At 47.3% G+C, this 27,279-nt stretch overlaps 1 protein-coding gene across 8 annotated transcripts in view; it reads left to right on the top strand.

The window, feature by feature from the left end:
* Positions 1-27,279, top strand: part of NOS1 (nitric oxide synthase 1) — a 155,717-nt gene that overhangs the window by 99,623 nt on the left and 28,815 nt on the right. For all 8 annotated transcript variants that reach the window (XM_036993485.2, XM_036993492.2, XM_036993491.2 and 5 more), the window contains 10 exons: positions 10,642-10,770; positions 12,109-12,254; positions 13,423-13,585; positions 14,308-14,399; positions 17,092-17,233; positions 19,443-19,582; positions 21,186-21,360; positions 24,554-24,655; positions 26,108-26,302; positions 26,687-26,772. In XM_036993485.2, coding sequence (XP_036849380.2) covers positions 10,642-10,770; positions 12,109-12,254; positions 13,423-13,585; positions 14,308-14,399; positions 17,092-17,233; positions 19,443-19,582; positions 21,186-21,360; positions 24,554-24,655; positions 26,108-26,302; positions 26,687-26,772 — 1,370 coding nt within the window. The remainder of the gene's footprint in view (positions 1-10,641; positions 10,771-12,108; positions 12,255-13,422; positions 13,586-14,307; positions 14,400-17,091; positions 17,234-19,442; positions 19,583-21,185; positions 21,361-24,553; positions 24,656-26,107; positions 26,303-26,686; positions 26,773-27,279) is intronic.

Below are 27,279 nucleotides of genomic sequence, written 5' to 3'. Positions count from 1 at the left end.
GAATAGTGAGGTCTCCTCTATCCTCCTTGATGCCCTCCTTTGTCCAATTTCAAGGCAAATCAGCCAGAGAGGCACTCCCTCTTTTTTTTCCTTTAAGTTGTCATTGATACACAATCTTATAACAGTTTCACATGAGCAACATTGTGGTTACAACATTCACCTATATTATCAAGTCCCCCACACACACCCCATTACAGTCATTGTCCATCAGCTTAGTAAGATGCTATAGAGTCACTGCTTGGCTTCTCCAGAAATACCTCCTCTTAAATCATTCTCAGGAGGCTGAGACCTTAATCCCTAGCTAGTAGTCATTTCTCTTGATAATAGTCTCGTTCAGCCAGTGAGGGGCCAGTGAGACTCAAGTCCCAGATCAGTAGAACACAGCACATGAATGACTTCCTAAAGCTCATCTTTAGCATCCCCTTGCATATTGTACCTGGCCTGTGGGTAGAATGGATCTGCTCACTCATCACCAAACATTCACCCAATCCCTGCCATGTGCATAGCTCTGGGGTAGAAGCAGAGATGAGCAAACGTGTCCTCCCTGTTCCTTGAGAACTTCTTGAATGAATGTGGGGAGACAGACACAGATACACTGCAATTAATCCTAAAATAGAGAGGGACACAGAACACTGTGAGAATATAAATACTTCAGTAGCTATCAGAAAAGTTTTACTGAAGAGGTGACATTTGACTTGGGTTTTGAAGATCACATAGGAGTTTGCCTAGAAGAAAGTGGAGAAAGGCATTATAGTGAAAAAAATGGCTATGACTATTTGCATTTTTTTTCTTACTAAGGCTCACTATGGGATCTCTGAGGTTGTCTTTAGTGCTAATACCACCTGGGACACATATTGAGCTTTGATACCATTCTGAAGGCCCTTTTTAAAAAATCCTCGTAGGTGACAATGCTTAGATAAATGACATGAGGAACTGCTGCTTATCCTATTAAAAAGAGAAAATTCAACCAAGTAAATTTGAAGATCTAATTGGCTTTGTTAAGCGATTCATGAATTGGGCAGCTTCCTCTCTAGCAACCAGAGAGTGCTTTGTTGAATGGCAGAAAAGGAAAGGTTTTCAAAGATATAGAGAGACTGTAGAAAAGGAAATTATTGGCAGAGAATCCATTATTTTAGGCAAGGTTGCCCTCCAAAGGGTAACAGAAAGAGTCTAGCAGTAAATTTCCTAGTGCTAACTGATTGATTCTTACATTTGGGGGCTGGAGGGGCTGGTACTGCAGTTAGATTAGGTATTAAGTCTTGGTTTACTGACCAGGCCATTAGTGTGAGTGACTCCATCTTTGGGCCTGTGGCTCTCTCTTTAACATTCGTTCTCCCTGAAAAACCTTAGGATTTGAATCAAGCCCTTCTTGGTTTCCATTCTTATTAAGTAACTACTTTCCTACCTGCCTGATTTGCTTTCCTAAAAGATAAGAGGTGGAACCATGCCCTGCTTGAGAGCAGAATGTCTAGTTTCAGATGCCAATTAAATGTCAGCCCCACCCGAGGTGCGGCCAGGGAGGTTCTCAGGCCTGGGGGAAGTAGGATTTCCATCGGGGGCCCTCCCCTCTTACTCAGCCCACTGCCCCTTCCTCCAGCCTCTTGCTGACAAAGGCGATGAGGCAGTCAGATAGATGACTCTTGTTTTTACATCCCCCCCTGCCCCACCTCATCAGGAGCCTGGCACGTCCTCACCCCTGAGACCTAGGGCTTGCTGGCTGCTTTCAAAATGTCAGAATCTGTGAAGTTTTCTGTACTGCCAGGGGAGTGTCAGATCCCAGCCTGTCTGGAGTGCCCCAAACAATGAGGCGAGTGGGTGGGGACTGCTTGGGTCCCCCGTCTTCAGGGGGAGCAGGGGTTGGTCAGGCCCCCTCTCCACAGGGGCACACAGCCCAGCTGGCTGGCTGGTGCTGCCTTTGCTCAAACCAGAAGGAAGCAGCCAGACCCAGCCACGCTGCATCTGAATGAAGACAGCCAGGGAAACCCTCTCTGCCTCTCAGTGACAGCCCTGCATGGCGCGGGAAGACCTCAGGCAGGCCTGACTCACCGCACAGTACCGGTGTCAGGATAAAAATAACAGTAACGCTGATACCAGTGGGGTGTGGCCCGCTAACCCTGGGACTCACTCACCCTCCGCACTGGGCCCAAGAGCTCAGCTCTGGGGTCAGGTTTGGCCTCTTCCTACTGGTGACCTTGGCCAGATACCTGCTGATAGGTGCATCCAGTTGTGGGTAAGATGCAGCAAGACCATGTATGAAATGGCAGCCTCAGCTGTAACTATAATAGCTCATGTATGTTGAGCGATGTCAGGCACTGGGCTAAGCACCCTAGGTCTGTGGCCTCATTCATTCCCAGCCCAATCCAATGAAATATTATTATTGTCCCCATTTTACAGGTGAATAAACTGAGGCACAGAGGGGTTAGTAGCTTGGTGAAGGTCACATGACTAGACAGTGGTGGAGATGGGACTTGAACCCGTGGAGCCCCAGAACCTACTCTGAACTCTACAGATGTGTGTGTTGTTATGAGGAAATGGAGGCTCTGAAAGGTGAAGGGACTGACCCAAATGAACACCCAACAGAGTTGTGTGTGGGATCCCAGCCCTGAAAGACCCCCCTTCCTGCTCTAGGCCCCGCAGCCCTCTCTTCTGTGTATCCCTAGAGCACAAAAGTACATATGCTACCTTGACTTCCCTTATCTTTTAGGAAAGCAAATCAGGCAGGTAGGAATAAGCATGGGTGCCAAGAAGGGCCTGATTCAAATCCTAAGGTTTTGCAGAAAGAACGAACGTTAAAGACAGAAACACAGGCCCAAAATGTGTATTCTTATTCTTCTCATTATCTTGTTATTGTTATTATTTGACAACCTACTACATTCTAATTTAGGCCTAGATATATTGCTAATTATTGTATTTTAATGTGAGGCACATAGGGCAAGAAACACAATCCCCATTTTGCAGATGGCCCTTATGGCCTAGGAAGGGCCACAGGCACCCACAGAGCTGTGCCTTTTTCCCTTTATGACTATATTGTCATCCTTGTCCATTATTGAAATCAAGGTAGCATATGTACTTTTGTACTCTAGGGATACACAGAAGAGAGGGCTGCGGGGCCTAGAGCAGGAAGGGGGGTCTTTGAGGGCTGGGATCCCACGCACGACTCTGTTGGGTGTTCATTGTTCATTTGGGACAGTCCCTTCACCTTTCAGAGCCTCCGTTTCCTCATCCAAAATATGGGTTGCTGTGAGGATTCAGTGAACCAGTGACTGTGAAATGGCCTAGCTCAGGTCAGACACAAAATAGGCATTTATTAAATGTTCCTCAAAATAAGGTGAAGTTGAGCATGACCACTGCCCTTGGGGAGTTCAGAGCCTAGCGTCATATTCTCATCAAATATCTGCCTCGATCTCTACAAATTTCTACTTCCAAGACAAGCTACAGACATAGACACACACTCAGCAGTTATGATACCGTGATTTTTGGGGTTTCGTAGAAGCATCCACAAATGCCCCCAGGATCCCCCTGGCTGGATGTAGCAGATTCCACTGGCTCCATTCACGTTTGACATCTTACATGAGGTGCCTGTTAATTACTCCCTTCCCTAAGCCTCTCTCTAAACACTTGAGAAACCTCCTGTGTTTTGAGATTAATTTCTCTCTGTGGGAGGGTACCCCAAATCCCTAGCTATAAGCTGCTATCAGACTCCCATTTGCCCCCAACTCAATCTGGCCAGCTATCCCTTTGCCTTAATCCAATTCATGACCGAAGTCAGACACCCAGGTTGGATTTTCCTTAAAGCATCATCAGCTGCCTTTCTCAGGTAATGCAGTGTTCCTGGGGTGCCCTGAAACAGGGACAAAGGCACCTCAACAAAAATGCTTTCCTGGAATTTATGCTGGACAGTTTCCCCCAAGCCCCCACGGCAGCAGAATCCCAGTCTTCCTGATGCATTGCTCCCCACCCAAGCCATCACCTGCTTGGTGACCCCAGGGTCTTTATAAGTCACTTAGCCAAGAGACCAACCTTCTGTGTCCAGCTACGCTTCGTGGTCAGAGCCAGGGTGGAGCCAGGAAGTGGGGCCTGAATTAATGGGTGTTTGGGTTTGGCCCTGCTGGAATTCCCACATATTTTGCTAACTGTTTATTTTAATAGTGAATATATTAATATAAGCTGTCCCAAATGTTATCTGAGTAAGACAATGACATTCTGGCTTGGGAACCAGTGACACCACTGCATCCTCACTTACTGCGTGAAACCAGATTCAGAGTCTTTCTCCAGATGGCATCCCAGTCCTTTTCTCCTCCTGTCTTTGCAAACTGATATCAGTTGCCAAGACCCCTCCAAACAGAGATTCTCAGAGGTCAAAAGAGCCCCAGTCCACTCCCATTTTCTAAGGATTCAAGGATATTTTTAAAGGTTAAAAAAAAAAGAAAAACCATAACCGCAAAGCTGGTTGTACGTTTTATTTACATTTAACAAGTTGATGCTTTTAATAAACACACGCACGCCATACAGTACAATGCCATAGGGCACAGGTAGGCCACAAGATAATTAGAGGATTTCTTTTACAAGGAATTCATAGCACACAAATACATTCTGGTCTGGTAATGGGACCAAGTTCAAATTTGTCTAATGATACCTGGTTACCTGTGACATCATTTGAGCTGTAAGTATAAATTTACTCAGAAGACACATCAACAGCCTAACTTATAGACCCCTAATTACCAGCGGCCTTCATCTGTGGATCCAAACGGGGGTGGTTCTGACTTCAGAGCACCCCCTTCCTTAGTCATCCTCCACAGACTACAGAATATGGGATGAGTCAGGGGGAGAGACAAAAGAATAAGTGATCTCAAGCTTCCATGGAGCTCTTATAAAGAATGAATCACTTCAGAAATAATGCTTTGAATGTACTACAAGGAAATTATACTCAAAGGTACTGAACACAGTTGGCTAAGTTTTATAAGTAGCAATTTTTTAATTTCATGGATGGGTGCGTACCTGCCTTTTGGTGGGTCTGTGGTCTTGGACCCTGAGCTGGCCCTGCTCATGACTCTTGGGTTACACTTGCTGCCCTGAAGAGATGGTACCCACAGGTTGGAGCAGCGCTGCCGGGCCTGCAGCTAAGGCACAGTGTGTGGCCCCCGGCCCCGGGTGTGACTTGCCTGCTGCCCAGCTCGGCCCCAGCGTGCTTCCCGCATTTTAGGGCAAACCACACAAGGCAGGTTGCTGCAGGCTTGATATAGACGAGCTGTCACTGGCATCAATAGCGAAAAGAGTGAGAAACTACTTGCTTTGCACAGGTTTCAGCTTTTCCTCCTGGATTAGTTCCTGGGACTGTTGTAACGAAGCACCATAAACTGGATGACTTAGACAACAGAAATGTCCTGTCCCACAGTGCCGAAGGTCAGAAGTGTGGAATCAAGGTGTTGGCAGGCTTGCTTCCTTCTGAGGGCCGGGAGGGCAGGATCTGCTCCAGGCCTGCCTCCTTGGCTTGTGGGTGGCCCTCTTCATGTTCATGTGGCGTTCTCCCGGTATGCGTGTCTGTCTCCAGATTATAAGGACACCAGCCATATTGGATTAGGGTCACCCTAATGCCCTCCTTTTAACATAATTGCCTTGTTAAAAACTCCAAATAAGGTCATATTCTGAGGTCCTGGGGGTTAGGACATCAACATGTGAACTTGGGAGGGACACAGTTCAGCCTATAATGGTTGCCAAGATGTTCTAGGTCTCCCCAGTGCCTCCCTCCCTGCTGCCAAGCTTGTCCCCATTTCACGGTGAGGCTCCTGACTGTAACAGCCCATGACCGAGGAACAGCAAGGTGCTTGGCCTCTGTTTCTAGATCTTCCCGCTTCTGGTGTCTAGTCTGTCTTCCCGGCCCCTTGCCATCTCTCCTGCTCCTTACTTCCCACCTTCTGCTACAAGGCTCACCATCCTCCTGCTTGCCCAGGCTGGAAGCCTCCAAATCAGGGTTGCCTCTGTCCTTCTTCCTCCCATCCTCTCTCACTCCGAGGCTCTCCATTCTGCATCCAGCACCCCCTCCCCAGCCCTCCCTTCCCTTCCTGCTGCCACCGCAGCTGTTGTGCCCGCCCCCATGGCCGCATACCTGCGTGGTTGTCCTGCACCGTCATAGGTCTCTCCGCCTTCCCCTCTCCCTCCTGCCACCCTTGTGAGCACATATTTCCTAAAACTTGGCTTTGATAAGGTCACCCCCTCAGGCAGCTCCAAGGGTCCTCCTTTCCCTACTAAATCCATACCAAAGCCTTTGGCTTAGCATTTGAGGGCCTCTACAATTTTGAAATGCATTGAGTCCTTTTATGAGGCAGCTTGCCATTACAGAACACCACAAACGGGGCGGCTTAAACAATAGAAAGTTATTTCTCACACTTCTGGGAACTAGAACTCCAAGGTCAGGGTGTCAGCACAGTCATGCTTGGTGAGGACTCTCTTCCTGGCCTGCACCAGCCACCTTCACTGTCCTTACATGGCCTTTCTTCTGTGTGTGCACAGAGAGAGAGATACCTCTTCCTCTATAAGGCCACCAATCCTGTCAGATTAGGGCCCCACCACTATGATCTCATTGATCTTTAATTACCTCCTAAAGGTCATGTCTCCAAATACAGTTGACTCTTGAAACAACTCAGGGGCTAGGGACACTGACCCCCCCACACAGTAGAAAATCCACATAGAACTTTTGACTCCCCAAACGTTACTTGTATTATATACTGTATTCTTAACAATAAACTAGAGGAAAGAAAATGTTATTAAGGCAGTCATAAAGAAGACAAAACACATTTACAGTACTGTATAGCATTTATTGAAAAAACTCTGTGTATACAGAACCCAAGAATGGACTGATAATTACCAAAGGGAAAGGGACTGGGGACAATGGGTGGGAAGGGAGGGATAAGGGTGGGGAGGAAGAAAGGGGGGCCTTATGATTAGCATGTATAGTGTATGGGGCGCATGGGGAGGGCTGTGCAACACAGAGAAGACAAGTAGTGATTTTACAGCATCTTACTACGCAAATGGACAGTGACTATGAAGGGGTATGTTGGGTGGGGGGGACTTGGTGAAGGGGAGAACCTAGTAAACATAATGTTCTTTTTGTAACTGTAGATTAATGATACCAAAAAAAAAAAAAACTCTGTGTATAAATGGACCCACACAGTTCAAATCTATGTTGTTCAAGGGTCAGCTGTATAGTCATACTGGGGGTTAGGGCTTTGACATATGAATTCAGGAAGGACACAGTTCAGTCTATAACAGATCTCAAAGGCTTGTTGCACATGAATTATGTGCTGGATTCTGGTCTTAGTGGCTAGGGATAAAGCAGAGTGAACAGTGGGTAGGCAAAAAACTATTATATCTAAATATATATAAGGCATACAGATATATAGATATATATAAGATATATAGACATGCATTTACATTGAAAATACATATATACTCACAAAATGCAGACAGTGGTAAGCACTCTGAAGAAAAATAAGCATGGTAAGGGAACAGAGAGTAATGGGGTTGGACGCTGTTGCTAATACAGTGGCAGTAAGCAGGTGAAGACATAAGGATAAGTAGTTAGAGATCAATCACTGGTATTTGAGCCTTTGGGCCTACAAACTTTTTCTGTAAAGGGAAAGATAGGAAATATTTTTGGCTCTGTGGGCCATATGATCTTGGTCTCCATCACAACTACCCTGCTTGGCCCTTGTATTCCAAAAGTAGCCATAGACAACATCAGAACAGATGAGTGTGGCTGTGTGCCAATAAAGCTTTATTTATGGACACTAAAATTTGAACTTCATACAACTTGCATGTGTCATGAACCATTATTCTTCTTTCGACTTTTTTTTTAATTCAACAAGCTAAAAATGAAAAAACCATTCTTAGCTTGCGGGCTGTACAAAAACAGGCAGCGGACCAGGTTTGGCCCACAGGCTGCAGTTTACAGACGTCTGCTTTTGAACACACAGCTACAAGTTCTCCCAGTTGTGGGATGAGAGTGGGGACTGCTACAGAGCCTAGAACACAAGTGCCTCACGCATAGTAGGTGCTCAGTATGTTGAAGGAAAGGAGGGAGGGCGGGAAGGAGAGGGGAGAAGGAATCAGGGCATTAGGAATCCTATAAAGCTGAATTCCTGGCTCCCGTGCCCAGACTGACATGACTTCACCTGACTGTCTCCTCTTGGGCTGCAGCCCATTTCTTCCCATTCTTCCCAGCCAGCCACTGCAGGCTCCCAAAGCCAGAGGTGTTGACATAGCCTTTAAAGTGGGCACTCAAAGCTCAGAGCCTCCTTTTCAAATTTAGGAGGAGGCAGCCTTCCCACAGAACCCCTGGGATCAAGTCTCCTGCCACCGACATCTACCTAGAAAAGCTTCCATTGTCTGCCCTAGACACAAATCCAGAAGAGGGCATGCAGAGCTGCGGCCCAGAGCCCACCTGTGCCCTGGGCCCAGCACAGTAACTCACAAATGCCACGCATCTGCATGTTCAGCCAAAGCACTTCAGTCCCCACTCAGGAAAGTCATTTGCATCCCCCATGCAGGGCCCCTGACTGCTATATTAATCTCTCCGTTTGCCCCCTCCTGAGTCATCTAATATTACTGCTGGCTAATTAAAACATCAAAGCCCGAAGTACAACAGCCCTGCCACAGGCCTCCTAATGCCTGGTTTCCAGTGTGCAGTTCAGAGCAGCCCAGGGTGGAAAGTGGCATTGCTCGCGCCCAGGCCCCCAATTACTTGGCTCGTAATGACCACCCCGCACACATCTACAATCTCAACAGATGGCCTCTTTTATTAGGCCCGTTATCTCGTTCCCCCCTACACCCTGCCAACACAGGCTGCCGGCACCCGCCCACCAGCCACACCCCACATCTCTTCCTCCCGCCTCCCCCTGCTCCCCACCCGGCTGCCCTCCCGCCGCTCCATGGCTGAGTCCAGCCCTAACGCCAACACCAGGTCTGTTATGCCCTCTCTGGGGTCCCAGCTGCTCCTCAGCCTCCACGTCATTAAGGCACACGGTTAAGAGAGTTTGTAAACTGGCTGACTGATGCCCAGTATGTAGGAGGACAGCTGGGGTGCCTCCCACATGGGCAAGGTAGGATTTTTTTTGTGTGTCACGGATTCAGATTGTCAGCACAGTGAGAGCAATCTGTCCCTACAAACTCTTGCCCAGATATGACTTCCATCACTTGCACGTCTGCTGGAAGAGACAGGAGTGGAGACAAAATCCCAAAGTGTTTAGGATGTCAGGTTGGGCCTTGAAAGCCGGTGGGGATGTTTGTAGGCGGCTTCACAAGGGGACCTCAGTAAAATAGTGTTTAGCAGGATAGAAAGTGCAAATGGGGAGTGAAAGGAAGAACTGACCTTCTCCCGCTTCCTGTATACATGTGGTAATAATACTTGTAGCAGTAGCAGTATTAATAGGACAAGAAGTTATCCTAATATAGCAGAATAATAACACCAATAGTAATAAGAAATGGCCAACATTCAGCAGGTGATTGTAATTATCCAAAAGAAAGATGCTGGTGGCTTGGACAGGGCGCTGGCCAGTAGATGGGGAGGAGGAAGAGCAGATGACTTCTAGAACTATTTAGAAGGCTAATATGGTGGGAGTCAGGGAGGGTTGGGGTGGGGGATAAAGAGGGTGATGTCCAGGACAGTCCCACCTGTGGCGTGCATGGGTGGATGGATGGTAGTGCTCAGCACTGAGATGGGAGTCACTGGAGATGGCCAGGATGCAGAGGTGTGGAAGGTCATGAGTCAGAGCGCCTCCCATCTGTTCCCTGCAATCGCTCCCAGCACTGCTCTGATGCCACCTGCAACAGTGGCATGCTGTTCACCTTCCTCCTGTTCCCCGAAATTCCAATATGGTGGCATGGATGCTTCAGCACAGAGCTCCTATTCCTCTGGCCAGAAAGGTGGTTGTGATATGCCTCTCACCTCAGGACTTTTGCACAAGCTGTTCTCTCTACCTGCATGACCCTGCTCCCCTTTCTTTGCCTGGTTAACACCTACTTGTCTTGACTTAAAAGCCAAATGCTCCAGTTAGGTGCCCCACTATGTGCTTCTGTTTGCCCTTATGCACTGCCAACATCCCATATTATGGCCCTATTGCACTCAGTGATAATGGTTCATTCAGTTGTGATCCCCCTATTGAACTATGAACTCCATGAAGGCAGGGGTCACATCTATCTAGTCTGTCCCTGTAGCCCTGGTCATTGCTACCTTGCTGACACATAACTAATACTCAATAAACATGTGTTGAATGAATGAATGAATAAGTGAATTATGCATAATGCCCAAGGAGCAGGAGAGTCAAGCAGTTAAGGATGTGGTTTGAGAGCCAGACTGCCAGATTTGACTCCTGTCTCTAACTTACTAGCTCTGTGATCTTACATAGACAACTTAGCTAACTGTGCCTCAGTCTCCCTATCTGCAAAATGAGGGTGATAAAGTTGTTGCTTGGCACATAGTAAGTGCTTATTGAGTGCCACTTTTCAGTATGAGTGCTTCAGAGTTTTTTGTGATCTGCTCTGGCAGATTCCAGAAAGAGCCACACCCTTCCCCATCCTATTGGCGACAGTTTTCCAGGGCTCTCAAGATCCTGTCTAATGCTCTGTCTTCCTTCTCTCTGCCAGCCCCCTGCCTCGGTAAGACAGTCCCCCACAAAGAATGGCAGCCCCTCCAAGTGCCCCCGCTTCCTCAAGGTCAAGAATTGGGAGACGGATGTGGTTCTTACTGACACCCTCCACCTTAAGAGCACATTGGTGAGTATCCCACCAGGGTACAGACCAGGGTTTCCTGGCCTCAGCCCTTACCCACGTTTGGGGCTGGACAAGTGTTGTGGGGACTGTACTGTGCATGTTAGGCTGCTTAGCATCGCCTGTCACCCCTACCCACTAGATGTCAGTGGCCCCCTCTGAAATTGTGATAACCAAAAATGTCTCCAGATATTGTCCAAAGTTCCCTGGGTGAAAAATTCACTCCCACTTGAGAAACGCTGATGAATACTTACTCTCTCACGTTAATATTTTTTATTTGTGTGCCTTGAACCCAAATGAATCTGATGGGAGTTGTTGGCTCTGAATACCTTTTCTTTGTCTGTCACAGTCTGGCCGCTGGTGGGGTACTAAGCAAACCAAATCCTTCCTTGCTTTCACAGTGTGTCCTTTATGTTTTTATATCATGTTTTTAACACTCCACAAGTCAATATATTGCTTCAACTATTTGTCGAAAATGGGCCTCTTGCAGTTAGCTATTGCAGTATATAACAAACTGTCCTAAAATTAAAAAAATAAAGCAACAGTGGCATGCTTTTTAAAAGTGGCGTACCCACTTTAAAAGTCTGTGGACTGGTTGGGTGGTTCTGCTAATCTGTTCGTCACATACATCTGCAGTCATCTGAGGGATCAGCTAAGGGCAGGCTGGTTTCGGAGGGCCCTGGCCAGGAAAACTTGACTCTGCTCTGTGTGGCCTCTCATCCTCCAGTAGGCTAGCTGCCTTGTTCACGTGGTGGCTGCACGATTCTGAGAGAATGAGCAGAAGATGGAAGACCTTTTGAAGTTTAAGATTGGAATGGGCACCTCACTTCTGCCACTTTTTATTGTCCAAAAGCAACTCAGATTCAAGGGGTGAGGGAATAGGCTCTACCTCTTGATGAGAATTGCTGGAAAGTCACCCTGCAAAAGGTGTGAATCTAGGGAAGGGAAGAATTGGAGCTGTAGTTTGCAATCAACATCCCATAGGTATGTTCAGATGAGTTACTGTAGGCACTCTACCGGCTCCTTATTGATTACTGGAGAATCAAAAAATATCCTGGGATTCAGTACCAATGGTTCTGATTCCCAGGGAATGCCAGTTGGAAAACCCTTCTTCCCCCAAGAGAGCAGAGCAGACATTTTCAGAACCTAAAAATGGTGTTTGTCCTTCCTTATCTTGGCTGATGACCGCATCTGCCAATGATTTGAAGCTGGTACTTGAGAAATCCCATGTGGGAATTAAAGACCAGGTAAACGCTGCCATGAACGGCAGATCCAGGTCTGCAGCCCAATATGTACCACTCTTGAGTAAAACCAAGCAATAGCCCAACTCTCTTTTCCTTCCAGGAAACGGGCTGCACTGAGCACATCTGTATGGGTTCCATCATGCACCCCTCTCAGCAAATACGAAGGCCTGAAGACATCCGCAGAAAAGAGCAGCTCTTCCCTCTCGCCAAAGAGTTTATCGATCAGTACTATTCGTCAATTAAAAGGCAAGTTTAGGTCAATCTGGGGAGCTCAGGGTAAATTACCGTACTCAGGACAAAGACTTCAGCTCCAGGTATGCAGACAGTTGAACCAAGGCCTAAGCATTGGGTCTCTAAGCACCATAAACAGGTCAAAAACTGGTGGCCCAAACTCCAAGTCTGGCCTCCAGAAGTATTTTTGTTTGACCTGCAAAATGTTGCTTATGTTTGAAACATTTTAGCAATTCCGTGCCCGGATACATACCCTAAAGAAGCTCTCTCACTTGTTCACAGGAAGGCATGCATTAAAATGTTCACTGAAACATTGTTATAATAGGAAAAAAATTAAAATTAAGGAAGTAATTGGAATCCACCGTAACTCTGTCAATAAGAGAATGTGTAAATAAAGTGTGGCATTTTCTGTACTGGTACACTATACAGCTGTAAAAAAATGAATGTGTTAGAGCTCTGTGTGTTCATGGGAATGAGGCTCACAAATAACTGAGTGAAAGAAAGAAAACACAAATCATAAAAGTATACATTCAGGAAAGCACCATTTATAAAATTATGCATAATAAAACTACATGATTTAGGGAATATATACACATGTGGCAAAAATATAAACAAAAGTATGTGAACAGTAAATGCCACATTGAAAATAGCAGCCACTTCTGGGAAGAAAGTGGACTACGATGGGGAGGCAGTCCCTAAGGAACTATAATGATATTTCTGAGACTTGGGTGTTCATTATATTGGTGTCTGTACTTTTTTGTAAGTCAAATTTTTCAAAAAACTTTTTAAACTTTCTAAAATTGAATTCATTGCCACTCATTTAAAAATTAGAGGAGTTACCTTTAAAAATCAGATTTCCTATGTCTCTTGAAAGAAGATCTGGCAGCACTGGGCCCCCGTTCCTATCCAGGTGACAGCTGGCTGGAGCAGAGCTGTGGCTGCCCCCTTTGGGACAGGCAAGGGCTTGCCTGTTTGCCACAGTCTCCACCCAGCCAGTTTGTCACCACGGGGCCTTTGTGGGCATTTGCGTTTCCAGGGTCTGCTTTATGCTTAAACTATTGTGTCTAGGTATCATCTCAGACTTGGCAGTGGCTTCTGGCCTCCTGTAATAACTTAGTCCATCCACCAACCTCTAATTCAGGAGAGAAGTTGACCCTCCTGTGTCTCTTCCCTTCTCACTCAGATTTGGCTCCAAAGCCCATATGGAGAGGCTGGAAGAGGTGAACAAAGAGATTGAAACCACCAGTACCTACCAGCTCAAAGACACCGAGCTCATCTATGGGGCCAAGCATGCCTGGCGGAATGCCTCCCGCTGTGTCGGCAGGATCCAGTGGTCCAAGCTGCAGGTAGGTGGGGAGGCTCAGATACCCTGGGGAGCCCTTTGGTGGGTGGGAGGGATGATCTTTAAAAAGGGTCAGCTTCTAAGGGCCATGGTGAACAATCAGATGGTAGTCATGGGGTCTCAAATTCTCAGATCATGACCAAACCTAGTTTATAGTCTTGTCTTATTTAGCCACAGTGTTCTTTTAAAAATGAATTTGCATGTCTCTTGGTGGGGCTTATACATTCCCATTTACCACAGACCCCACCACTCCCTTTTGTCTTCCACCTATTCTCTTTGCAAACATTAGATTCTATGTCCCCTGGTATGATATTTTTTTTTACCTGGAGAATAGATTGAAGTTGGGAGTAGCTTAGTTATCAAGTTTAGGGGGGTTTTGTTTGATTTTTGTTTGTTTTGTCTTAAACCCCAGATCCCTGGGAACCTAACAGGAAATACATCCAGTCCATTAAAATCCCTACTGTATTCACCAACCCTTTCCCACATTCAGTTCTACTCCATGCCTACTTCTAGGGGATTTTTACTGGTTTGATTTGACTGTAGTTATTGGGAGAGAAGAAAGAAAATATTAAACCCAGCCTGGGACTCACTAGTGAGGGAGGAGCTTACTAGTCCAGTGGGACAGCAGCTGGAGTGGCTCTGGACTCTCCTCCAGGGGGAAGGCTGCCCTGGAGGAGCCATGGGGGGAAGGAGGAGGCACTCAATCCCCTGATGCACCCCTTCCAGGTGTTCGATGCCCGTGATTGCACGACGGCTCATGGGATGTTCAACTACATCTGCAACCACATCAAGTATGCCACCAACAAAGGGAACCTCAGGTGAGCCATGCAGGGGGAGGGTAGCTGACTGTCCCCAAAGCATCGACCCCTGACTGGCTTACCTGCCAGGGAAATGCCCCCCTTCCTCTCAGGGAGATGTGCCACACTGGGAGATGTGGCCTGGCTTCGTTGTTCCACCTGCCATGTCCCATCTCCTTCAGGAGAAACAGACCCCTGTGCCGTCTGCAAAGCTGCGGCAGCCAAAATCACAGTCATCTGCAGTCCAGTATCACCCATGGAGCAGAAAGGGCTTTGTCCCACTCCTGGGATTCAGAAAAGCCCACGACTGGTGATGTCCTGCTTTTGTCCTGCTCTCTTGCCTGGAGCTGCCCCAGAACCTCCCTCTGTTTAAAAGGCAATTTCTCTTCCCGCTGCTGTGGGGACTGTTCCTTCAGGTTATACCAGATCAGGTCACACCTTAGCCTCCTCTCACCCAATACAAGGAACAAGGTCCCAGGGAGGAGGAGGCCACGGCAGGAAGGCTCCCATGTGAGCTGGTGGCTCCCACACTGGGAAGTCACAGCTGGAAGGGAACAGCTGGGGCTCCACAGACAGGTGGCTGCATTTGTTAATCCCGCTCAGCAGTCCTGTCCTAGCATCTGTTCCCAGCTGCTGAGGACCAACCCCATCTTGGGGCCGCACAGGGCCAGTGCAAGGATATTCCCACAAGCCCCCATGAGGGCACTGAGCTCATCCACAATGTGGCTCGTTTGCATTAAGCATATGGCTTTCCTTGGATGTGTCTCTTCCTTGAGAAAGGGAATGGAGTTGGCTAGCCACATCCGCCTGTGGGAAACAGGCCTGTAATGTAATCCCAAGGCCTGCATGGGGAATCAGTATTTAGATCTTTTTCCCAGAAGACCTCACCCCTCCAGATTCTGAGCATCAAAGGAGGGTCCGGGCAAGGTCTTAGCCCTCAAGGGACTTACGGGCTATTGCAGTAGTTGTTAAATGGTACTGTCTGGAGGCAAAGGGTGGTCGCCACAGGCCAGGCAGTACACCCCCTTTTTCAGTGCTCTACTGGGGGTCTTCATGAGATCTTCTAGATAAGAAAATACTCAACTGATACTGTTTTTAAAGTGTTAAACCACATGTCTGGAAATGATAAGAAGGCCATAAGAGAACATATACCATGTATGGAAATAATTTAAACATATGAAAGAAAAGCAGACAAAGAAGAAACAGGGTGGGCGAGAAACACATAATTTAAACAGCGCAGGGAACTCCACCTGCCCTTCACCGAGATTATGCTTAGGAGACGCAGGAGATGGGAGGTGGGTATGTGTTGTTTCTTCCGCTGGACTCGGTTCACGTACATGGAATAAGTATTCTGCCCCACTGTGTGTGATTCTGGTGTTTCTAAACATGCTTTTAGAATATTAATATATTCATAATATTTATATTATATATATATAACAAAGAGAGACACTCTTTGTCATGTGTTCAACAAAAAAATGGCCATGTGTTTTACTGCTGTCCATGGCCATTTGACTCATTCTGTGATCAGCTCCAATATAGCATCTTTGCTACGAGATTTTTAAGAGTCCCTTGGGCTGTATGTAACTTGTACTTTGAGCCCCAACTCTAGATGTGCCCCCAGATGCAACATACCATCCCTGCAGCATTAAATGCAATGTTGTCTTATGCAGATGGTAAGACCTACATGTGCTCAGAAAGAAGGCAGTCCTGGGAGCTAGATGAGCCAGAGGACGCTGTGTGGAGAAAAGGAATGTGAGCCGGGCCTTAAATGTGGGCACATGGCAGCAGAGAGGGATCCCAGCCACAGGGGATGGCAGGGCAAAGCTCCAGGGGCAGGATGCGGGTGGGAGGCTCTGTGAGCAATGGGTGGACCTATAATGTGGTCGCCATGCTGACATGAGCCAGGCCCATGTCTCCCTGAGATTCAGTCCATGGATGGGACCAATGAGTCCAGGTGGCAGGAGCTCCTGGCATGAGAGAACATGGAATCACGTTGTGAAAAGTTAGTCTCCTTTCAATCTTTTTTAACCCTGATGATGCCAATAAGGAAGCCTCAGCTTGGTGCTGCAACATCATAAACACTTCTCTTAACACTGCTGGTCTCCCTTCCAACAAAGAGAGAGCTGGGCTCCAGCTGGGTGCCGGTAGCGGCAGCGTCTTTATGATTTCCTGACAGTACACGGTACAGTATCCTGGTTGCCTGTTTAGGTAGGTGAGGCGAGTGACAAGCTCCAGTTTTCTTGTAAATCAATGGAAGTGCATATGGAAGTTGATTTCTTTTTAGTCATAGTCTATAGACTTTGGTACATAGGGGGATGAGCAAATTGGGCAAGAATTAATGATGGTGGTAGGAGAAAGACTGGAGGTGGGCACTGGTGGTATGTTTTTAAAGGGAACAAAGATCCAACATTCTTTTCCTGGAGATTGCTGCTGCCAAAGAATCCCTGGAAAACTGGCCCGAGTCAAGATTGCTTTAGTCTCTAGTTAGAGCAGCATTCTCCTTCCTCCAGCAAGCTGGCCTGGGGCCTCCCATCCTGGCCAGGGAGGCGGTCTCTCCCTTCCAGCAGCCGCTGCATAGACCCTGGGGTCCTTGGCACAGATGTACTTTGCCCTGAGTCTCAGGAAGTTGTTGACCTGGGTGTCACCTTTTCCAGAATGTCCCCAAAGGGCAAGCCCCACCCTGACACCAGGCGCCCCCTTCTCTCCACCACAGGTCGGCCATCACCATATTCCCCCAGAGGACTGATGGTAAGCACGATTTCCGAGTCTGGAACTCCCAGCTCATCCGCTATGCCGGCTACAAGCAGCCTGACGGCTCCATCCTGGGAGACCCAGCCAGCGTGGAGTTCACAGAGGTGTGTGCTCCCCGCCCCAACCCACCCTTATGGGCTCTCATTACCCCAAACCGTCTTTCTCCACAGACTTTTCTTAGTTTAATGTTATAATAGGGAGAGCAACTGGTAGGGTGGTCTCGTCCCCAGACCTCCTGCTCCGTTTGGCTACCCCTGGTCCAGCTGGTCATTTGCTCATTTTCATACCGTTACCTCGCCTTACCCTCATGATGGGAACTATTGTCCCCTTCCACAGATGAGTAAATTGAGTCTCACCACAGCCAAATACGATATCCAAGGCTACTAAATGAGCAGAGGGAAAGCTAGAACTACAGTCCCAATCTCCCGCCTCCCTCCATGAAAAGAGGCGCTGACACATGGAAGCTGCGTCTAGCATGCACTTTTTCTAGGCTGGGTAACACATCAGACTCCTATTATTCATTTCTATATACAACAATTCTTCCTACCAGCCCCTCTTTCGGTGGGCTTGACTCTCCATGACACCAGCACCACCGCAATTTCTGGCAGCCCGAGTCAGTCCATGCACCACCAGGAAAGGGAATACCGCCGCCTCCCTATCCAGGGTGCCCTCCAGGTGGTCCCGTGGGCAGCCAGCACAGGCAAGGATGGTAGCTTATAGCTACTGTGCCCCTGGGAGTCACCACAGGCAGACCCCATGCCTACAGTGACTCAGGCACACAGGCCTGGTACCCCTTCTAGTTACCGCCCACTCCCCCCCAGGGGAGCCTCACCTTTGCTCTTTCATCAGATCCCCCTGCAGCCCACCCCTACCTCCCAGGATGGAGCCGGCAAGCCCAAGGGCTGCTCTACTCCCTCACTGCTGCTGACTTCGTTGGCTTGTGGCGTTTCTTATGAAAATGTTATTATCTTGAGGAGGGGGCTGTAACCAGGGCAACCAGGAGGCACCTGTGTCCCTGTAGATGCAGCCAGACGTTCTGCTCCGCTTGGCTGAGTGCTGACTGTATACTTGGCTGACCTTGTCCTCGTGGCCACCAGAACATAAATCCCACGGCCTCTTCCTCTCCTTCTGTCTCCGGAAACCTCACTGACAGGACATGTTCTCCTAAGCCCATGATTTTCTGCTTCCTCTTTCTACTAACACGGTAGAAAGAATTACCCCCAGCATAACCACATAATTATATCTTTTGAAACCCTCCTACCTCAGGCTGTCCCGTACAGCAGCCACTGGCCACATGTGGTAAGTGGGCATATGAAATGTGGTGAGACCAAACTGAGATGTGCTGTAAATATAATATACACACCCGGTCTCAAAAGCTGAGAATGAAAAAGGAGCACATAAAATATCTTATTCATAAGTTTTATTTTCATTACGTATTGAAATAATAATATGGTGGGTAATGTTGGGTCAATCTACTTACTATGTTTAGTAGTAAGTTAATACATGTATGGGTTAGTAAACATTTGTGTCAAATATATTTCAATATATTAATGCATTTATCATTCATAAATTGATATTTAATACATTTAATTATGTTATATATTATGTATATTTGGTATATTAGGTTAGTAAATATGTTACATACTTAATTTTAATGTCAAATATATTGTTCAGTTATATTGACAAATACTTTAATACAGTATCAATGAGTTAATATAATCATGACTAGTAATTATTTGATAATTAAATGTTACTGAAATTAAAATATATCATTTAAAATGCATGTATTGTTTAAATTATTTTTACCTGCCTTTGCTAGTATTTTTTTAATTTTTAAAATGTGATTACTAGAAAATTTTAACTACTTGTATGGCTCACTTTATATTTCATTTGAACAGATGCTCTCAAAGATGCATTTATGCACAAATTCTGATAGATTCGCCTTCATCAAACTGGGTAGATTTTCTTCAAATCACAGGGCACCCAATGCAAACATTTCTTGGGGCTAGTGCCTACTTCCTGCTGGGCCCTGTGAGCCAGGGCACTGCCGGTGAACAATCCAGTTGGCACTTGCCCCCTGGGAGTGCTGGTGGGCAAGGAAGATGTGGAACACATAGCAAAGGGCAGTGCTGGAGGACAGGTTTGCCCTCTGTTCTATGGGTCCGTAAGAAGGTATACTAGATGCACAACTTTTAAAGGAGGTGGCGAGGCCCAGAGCCTCTGGTTGCACTGGGATCTCTGCTCTTTGCACCAGCACCATGTGTTTGGAGCGTCCAGAGGCTGGTGGTGTGACCTGGCCGGTTCTGGTTTCAGATCTGCACGCAGCAAGGCTGGAAACCCCCAAGAGGCCGCTTCGATGTCCTGCCACTCCTGCTCCAGGCCAATGGCAATGACCCTGAGCTCTTCCAGATTCCTCCAGAGCTGGTGTTAGAAGTGCCCATCAGGCACCCCAAGTAAGAGGGACTGGCGTGGGTGAGGGAGGTGGGTGGATGAGCCCAGTACCCCTTTCTGCCCATCCTCAACCCCCTCACTCTCTCTCCAGCCCAGACAGAGGCTGCAAGGGGCTCTGGGTTCCTTCCTCACAGTGGGGCCTGCACATAGTGAGCCCCCAGAAATCAGTCCTGCTTGACCAGCCTGAGCACTGCTGTTTTTTCTGGACCATCATCTCCCTCCTCACCCCACTCCTAACCAATCAACCAAGATCCACCCTATTTCCAGTCTTGCGGGCAGAGATTTTAAACAGAGGGAGCTGTTTAAAACTCTACATGACCTGATGTGTGTCAAGTTCAAAAGGACTTTGGAGCCGAGAAGTTGCTGTGTGGGCTGGGCCAGCAGAAGCCGACTTTGAGAGTGAAGGAAATCGACAGGGAGACACTGTCTTGAGGGCAAAAATGGAGGGACGAGGCACCAAAAACTCAATAGTCAATGTAAAGAATATTTTAATGCCTTATCTTTAAAAAGCAAAATTAATCATTATCTCAAAAGTATTTTTACCAAAATTTAATTTAAATTCTTTTGTATCAAATTTTTAAATAAAGACAGGATTCGGTTCAGGATTGAGATTCGGGTGAAGCAAGACAGGTGAGTCATCCAAGTGCAAGGTGGGACCTGTCTTTCTTTAAAGGTTTGATATTTTATTCATCCTGGATTCTGTTTTGCATTAATTTTGTTTTTTTTAAACATTGAATTAATTTAGCATACTGCATAAATAATACAAGTATTGATCTTGATTACTGAGTTTGTGGTATCCTCTTAAATTTTGCACCCAAGGCAGATGTCTGACTTGTCTCGGTCAGTCCCGGTCCTGGAGAAGGAGCAGGTGTCCTAAAGTCTTCTCACACTGCCCAGTGTCTAGGCGCTCACCCAGTCTCTCTGGTGAGACTCCGCCTACATTCATTCATTTGCTCATGCAACAGTTTATTATTCCTGCCCCAGGCCAGGTATTGAGCTCACTTTTGATCCTTGCCTCCATGGTGCTCTTGCTCTCATGGAGATCTTACACCTACAGTTACCCAACTAACCATTTAATTCCAATCAAGTGCAGCACAAGAAATGTTATGGTGCCTAGAGACATGAAGACACCTGACCCAATATAAACTGGGCGTCAGGGAAGGCTTCCCAGAGCAAGTAACGTTTTAGCTGAGATTTGAAATACGGGTAAGAGCTGGGCAGACCCAGAAGGAAGAGAGAAGATTCCAGGAGGAAGGCACTTGAACTGCCAGGCAAAGGCCCTGGAGTATGCAGGAACTGGGCAAGATTCACATTCTCCACTTCAGAGTGGGTTTGAAGATAACCAGCAGCCCAAGGCAGTGGTTCCCAGGCCTGGATGACCATCCAGGTCATCTGGGCAGCTGGTTAAAAATGTGTATCATCAGGCCCCAGCTGTGGAGGCTGTGATTTCACATGCCTGAAGCAGATCCCAAGAATCAGGTTCTGACACAATATGTCCTGTCAGTCACTGGTCTTTCAGCATCCCCAGACTAAGGCTGTCCTGCCTGCCTACCTGCCTCTGAGGCTGTGGCCCCATGGTGAGGTTGGTTGTATTGCTCTCTGCAGGTTTGAGTGGTTCAAGGACCTGGGCCTGAAGTGGTATGGCCTCCCAGCCGTTTCCAGCATGCTGCTGGAGATTGGTGGCCTGGAGTTCAGCGCCTGTCCCTTCAGCGGCTGGTACATGGGCACAGAGATTGGTGTCCGCGACTACTGTGACAACTCTCGGTACAACATCCTGGAGGTGAGGCCCTCCTTGGTCACCGTGAAGGGGAAGTGCAGGGCAGAGGGGGTGGGCTCAGCAGTCCTTCCCCACAGCCACGCTTTGGGCCTTGGAATCTGGAAGAGGTTAAAACAGCACCTGCAAACCTAGAGAAGCCCCTGGCAGGCCAGAAGCATCTGTGGTATTATCGTGCATATACTACGTGCTTGGCATGACTCAAAGCACTTTGTGCTATGTGCTCATTGGATCCTCACCCTAACCCCCAGGTATGATGATCCCCTTCCACAGATGAGGAAACTGAGGTTTTTCAGAGAGATGAAGTGACAAGCTCAAGGTCACATAGCAAGCGAGTGGCAGGGCTAAGAGGTGAACCCAGTCTTTATGGTCCAAGTTCACAACCACCTGGCTACTCTGCCTCTTGTTAGAAGAGTTGGGAAGGACCCATGAACTTGGGACATTTTTGTCTCTTTCCTGAAAAATAAGGGAGGAGGGTTGGCAGTGTTTCCCCACCACACACTTTTCTCAGTGGAGAGTCTGACTCCCTCCCTGACTAAGTCATCCTCATCTATTGCAGAGTGTGGGGTGGCGTGCTCCCTGGAGCTCAGCTTTGTCAGCAACTGTTCCCAGCTACAGTCTGCTGTGTTTGGCCTTGTTCCCAAAGAAGGCACTTAGAAACAGAGAAGTTAAGTGCTGGGCCTATTCACACAGTAAATAAGTCAAGAGTAGAAGTCAGAATCAAACATTAGTTTTATATTATTAAATCCACGGGTGTTCACATGGATGGATCTTGAGGGCATTATGCTAAATGAGGCAAGTCAGACAGGAAAAAAAAATACTGTATGACATTACTTATATATGGAATCCGAAAGACCCAAACTCATAAAAATGGAATAGAATGCTGGTTACCAGGGATTGAGGACTGGGGGAATTGGGGAGACGTTGTTTAAGGGTACAAACTTGCAATTAAAAGATAAATCAGTTCCGGAGGGGATCAAGAAGTACAAACTTCCAGTTATGAAATAAATAAGTCCCAGGGATGAAAAAGTATAGCATAGGGAATATAGCAAATAATATTGTAATAACTTTGTATGGTGACACATGGTAAGTATACTTACTGTGGTGAGCATTTCATAGTATATATAAATATGGAATCACTGTGTTGCATGCTAAAACTATTATATTGTCAACTATACTTCAATAAAAAAAGAGATAAATATGTTTTGGAGCTCTAAAGCACAACATAGCGATTACAGTCAACAATACTGTATTATAAAATTCAAAGTTGCTAAGAGACTAGATCTTAATTGTTCTTACCACAAAACAGAAATAGTAATTATGTGGCATGATAGAGGTGCTAACTAATGCTCCAGTGGGAATCACATTGCAATATATAAATGTAAATATTTCAAACCAATACCTTAGACTTGTATGCCTTAAACTCACACAATGTTATAGCTCAACTACATCTCAATTTTTTAAAATTACATGGGTGCTGGCCTGGAAAACAAGCCAGGGGTCCTCGGTCTTAGAATTCCCTAGGGAACTTAATTATGCCTAGGTCCCACTCCCTAGGATTTGGATATAATTACTCAGGGGTGGAACCTGGGTATCAGTATTTTTCAAAGCTCTCCAGAAGATTCTACTAAGCAGCCACCAATCCGTATAAACTTTGGCAGTAAAAGAAAAGACATTTCAGGCAGATTCCACAGATGTGGCTCAAGTCATAGTTGGGGATTTTTTAAATCGTAGCTTCTTTTTTCTTACAACTAATTTCCATTCTTTTAGCCAAAATAATGCTGTGGAAGTAATAGTAACAGCATGACTGGCGATACACACTTTCCTTGCTCATAAAATAACTCAAGTTTTATGTGTATTTATGTAAAGCAGCAAATTTCCTACTTTCTGTGTATGCATCACTACTAAAAGACCCCAAGAAGAACCTAACACCTCAGCTACAGAGAGTGAACTAGTAAGTGTGCTTTCTTGAGCTCTGTGTACATTTAGTTTGCAAAGAGTAGTCACAGGGTAACTTTTATAAGACTCCCTCCTGCCCCAGCCCTCTGGTAACAACTGCTGTTATGTACAAATGTTGACAGCTGGGGCTGGGAACCTGAGAAATTGTCACATTCTAGCCCCATAATGAGACCTGCGTTCCCACAAGTAACTAGAATTGCCAGAGGAAATGGAAAGCAGGACTCTAATTAATGAATTTGCTGTTGGGTCTTCCCCACTCCTGACATCAGCTCCCGCCTCAGCTTGAGCTGCCACGTAAATGTCAGGAGTTGTTTTTTCCAAGTAGTTTTACCAGAGGAGGCAGCTGGTTAGGGAGCAGCATCCTGGTCTTGGACATTGTGCAACTGCCTGGGCTCCAGCTCAGAGACAAACCGGCTCCATGGACTTTGAGCAAAGCCACTGACCTCTCTGAGCCTGTGTTTCCTCATCTGTCGGGTGGAGTAAGGCAGGTGTCCCCATGAGGTCAAAGCACCCATGATCCAGATTCCAAGTAGTAGTCACTCCAGGGGTACAGCAGGATTGGAGGGGAGCTTTTCTACTAGAAAGCAGATGCTATCACTCCCAGACTGCACTTCTGCTTAAAACCCTCCAGAAGCCCCCACCACTGTCATATTTGGAATAAAATCCCGACTCTTTGGCATATCCCTCAAGATCCTCTTGATTCAGTCCTGACTATCTCTCCCACCAACATCCCCTGGCTCACTACTGCCCAAATACACCCACGTTCTTTCTGTATCACAAGCCTGATGCCACCACAGAGCCTTTGCACATGTTCTCTCTGCCTAGGGCCTTCCCTCTGCAAATGTCTTGCTTCCTCTCATCCTTTCAGTCTCACCTGTCATGCCACCTCTTCGACAGGCCTTCCTTGGCTATCCTGGCTCAATTAATCCTAACCCTATATCCCTCTTCGTCCAATTTCCTTGTCCTAAAGTCTTACTAGGAATTAGCACTCATCATAGTATTAACCGTCTCTCTTCCCAACTAAAAGGCAAGCTCAATAATAAAAGGGCTAGCCAAGTGTCTGTAGTTTCCTGCTACCAGTAGGTTCACAATGAAAAAACATTGAATGAATCATTCTGCCGATGAGATGATTAATTAATTTAAAAATTCATTAATGACACTAACTCTCCGTCCCTATGAAATCCAGTCCGAAATCCAGAGTTGCCCCAGCCAGTGAGCCTGTGCCTCCTCCCCCTTTCAGGAAGTGGCCAAGAAGATGAACTTGGACACGAGGAAGACATCGTCCCTGTGGAAGGACCAGGCCCTGGTGGAGATCAACATTGCAGTTCTCTACAGCTTCCAGGTAGCACCAGGGTCCACATGCTGGCTGTCGAGCCTCAGTGGGGAACTGAAACCACTCAGAGTATTGGAGCAGAGGGTCAAGAGACCGAGCTACCCAGGGAATTCACCCACCGGGAGGCGGGCTTCCCAGCACGCGTGCCTTCCTTTCTGTGTTGGATCTTGGGTGGGGACTGTCTGAGGAAGAAATGACTAGATAGGGAGAGTTTATGTCCTGTTGCTTATGATTTTTAGAATTGGGATGGCAGACATCCTCTGTGTCTTGTCACCTCTTAGGGATTCAGACGAACATAACAGAGACAAATAGTCATCCTCGTTAACAGACACATCTAGGGCCCTCAGCACATAGGGCTCTGCAGTAAGTGGTATTTTAGTAGGATGGCTGTAAGATTCATCATCTAAACCATGACACTTTTGAGAGCAAAAGCAGGGATCTACTGATACTGTGTCAAGGCAGTGGGGATAAACCAGGGTTCTCTGGACAAACCAGGAGACCTGTAGAACTGAGGTCCCTCTATGCTAGAGGCCAGCTCTGCCCCTGAGGACTCGTGACCTGGGAAGCCTGACCTTCACAGACGTAATGGAGGGCACCCACAGACAGGAGAACGGACACACCAAGTCATGGACAGTCATGAATATCAACCATAGGTCCCCATGTCCGGAGTAGGGAGAATGGGCACCTTGAGGACACCCCAGGGAAGTGACAGGTTGCCTTGGGGTGAGAGGGAAGGAAGCCCTCCCTTCTCTCTCAGCCATGAAGTTGTGAGTTTTGGGGAGTTGTTGAAAATGACGGAGTGTGGTTTGGTGGACAGGTGAACTGGTTTGAAGACCACCGAGCCAGAGACAGCCCAGGTGGGACTTAAACGATTGAAAGAGAAAAGTACAGGAAGGGGCAAGGTTTTGCAGACAGAGGGGAAGCACTGCCTGGGTAAGGTCTGGATTCAAAGCCGCCACCCCAGTGGACCCCAGAGCCAGGCCACCCAGATATTCCGCCCACCCACTGCTGCAGCTTACTTGTCCTAGTGTGCACAAAATCTTCCTTCTTACTTAAAAACTGTCATTTTGAGAGGACTTTGTATCACCACCATAAATGGAGAGCCAGTATCAGTTGCCATAAATAGACAGTAACTGTAACATTAAATAAATTCAAAAAACACAAAGAAAACAAAGCAAAGTTTTTCAATTCTAGCTAGCTGCCACCTAAGGTTCTTCTTTCTCATTAAAAAAAGGAGGGAGAAGGGAGAGTAAGATTGGCAAGAGAGGCGGTAAAGACGCATTAGCACATGGAGACTTCCTCCTGGGTATGATCAGGGAGACTGAACGAGAAATGCAGCTCATCACTTTATGCCACCTAAAAACCACCTCCGGGACCACCCTTTGGGAAACGCTGCTCTGTGGGAGACGGAGGTCCCTAAAAAGGGACCTCCGTCTCCCCTTGACCCCTCTCCTCCCACAGAGTGACAAAGTGACCATTGTCGACCACCATTCTGCCACCGAGTCCTTCATTAAGCACATGGAGAATGAGTACCGCTGCCGGGGGGGCTGCCCCGCGGACTGGGTGTGGATCGTGCCCCCCATGTCTGGGAGCATCACCCCTGTCTTCCACCAGGAGATGCTCAACTACCGGCTCACCCCTTCCTTCGAATACCAGGTCCTGCCCCTTCCCCACCTCTTTCCTGCTTAGTCTGCAATACCTGGAGGGTTTGTTATGCTCAGAGCACATCTTGGCCCCGACGGTCACTTTGGACACTCAAGTGCTCAAGAGCCACTGGGCCGGAGGCTGCCTAGTCAGGGTTCCCAAGGAAAGGGTCTGGAGGGGCTGAGGGCTGAGCGGGAAGGCCTAGCAGGACAAAGCCAGGAGGCTGGAACACCTGCTCTATGCAAAGATCCCCCCACCGCCCCGGCCCCATGCATCCCTCCCTTCAAGGGCTGAGGGTTGGGCATGGCGGGCAGCCACAAGCACCTGGGATTCCTGAGCATCTCCTAAGAGGACCCAGATTCCCTCCCCACTGTGACCATAGTCCTCTCTTCCCAGCCTGACCCTTGGAACACCCATGTCTGGAAAGGCACCAATGGGACCCCCACAAAGCGGCGAGCCATCGGCTTCAAGAAGCTGGCAGAGTAAGTCTGCTGAAGTAGGTGGGGGGTGGATATGCCTCAAAACTTGGGGAACCCAAGGGAAGTTGCCCAGGCAGTGCATGTGCCTCTGACCTCTTGGGTGATAACGATTTTTTTCCCCGGCTTCCTTGTGCCTTTTTTGCCTGAGTCCAAAATGTGAATGTCACCACACCTCTTCTCCTTCCTAATTTTACTTTCTTCACCCCAGTTTCCTATATTCTTGTCCTGGAGGCCATGGTGTGTTGGTAAGCCAGCTCTCCTAACAGTGATCATGGGTATAGTAATAATAGTAGTGTGTTTGTAGCATTTGTCAGTTTCCCTGGTGTAAATACTCCAACTATGGCCGATTTCTAGCTACCAACAGCAGTCACTGAACCCAGAGCAGGGAGGAGCTGCTTCTAGCACACCACTGCCTACAGAGGGCTCTTACCTAATGCCACTCATTCGTTCATTCATTCATTCATTCATTCAGCTAACAAATGAGTACTGAGTGCCTACTCTGCTAGGCTC

This window comes from Manis javanica, chromosome 15, assembly GCF_040802235.1.
Source record: "Manis javanica isolate MJ-LG chromosome 15, MJ_LKY, whole genome shotgun sequence".
In the NCBI taxonomy this organism is placed as follows: Eukaryota; Metazoa; Chordata; class Mammalia; order Pholidota; family Manidae; genus Manis; species Manis javanica.
Note: the sequence above shows the minus strand (reverse complement) of the source record. Positions and strands in the feature narration are given on the sequence as shown.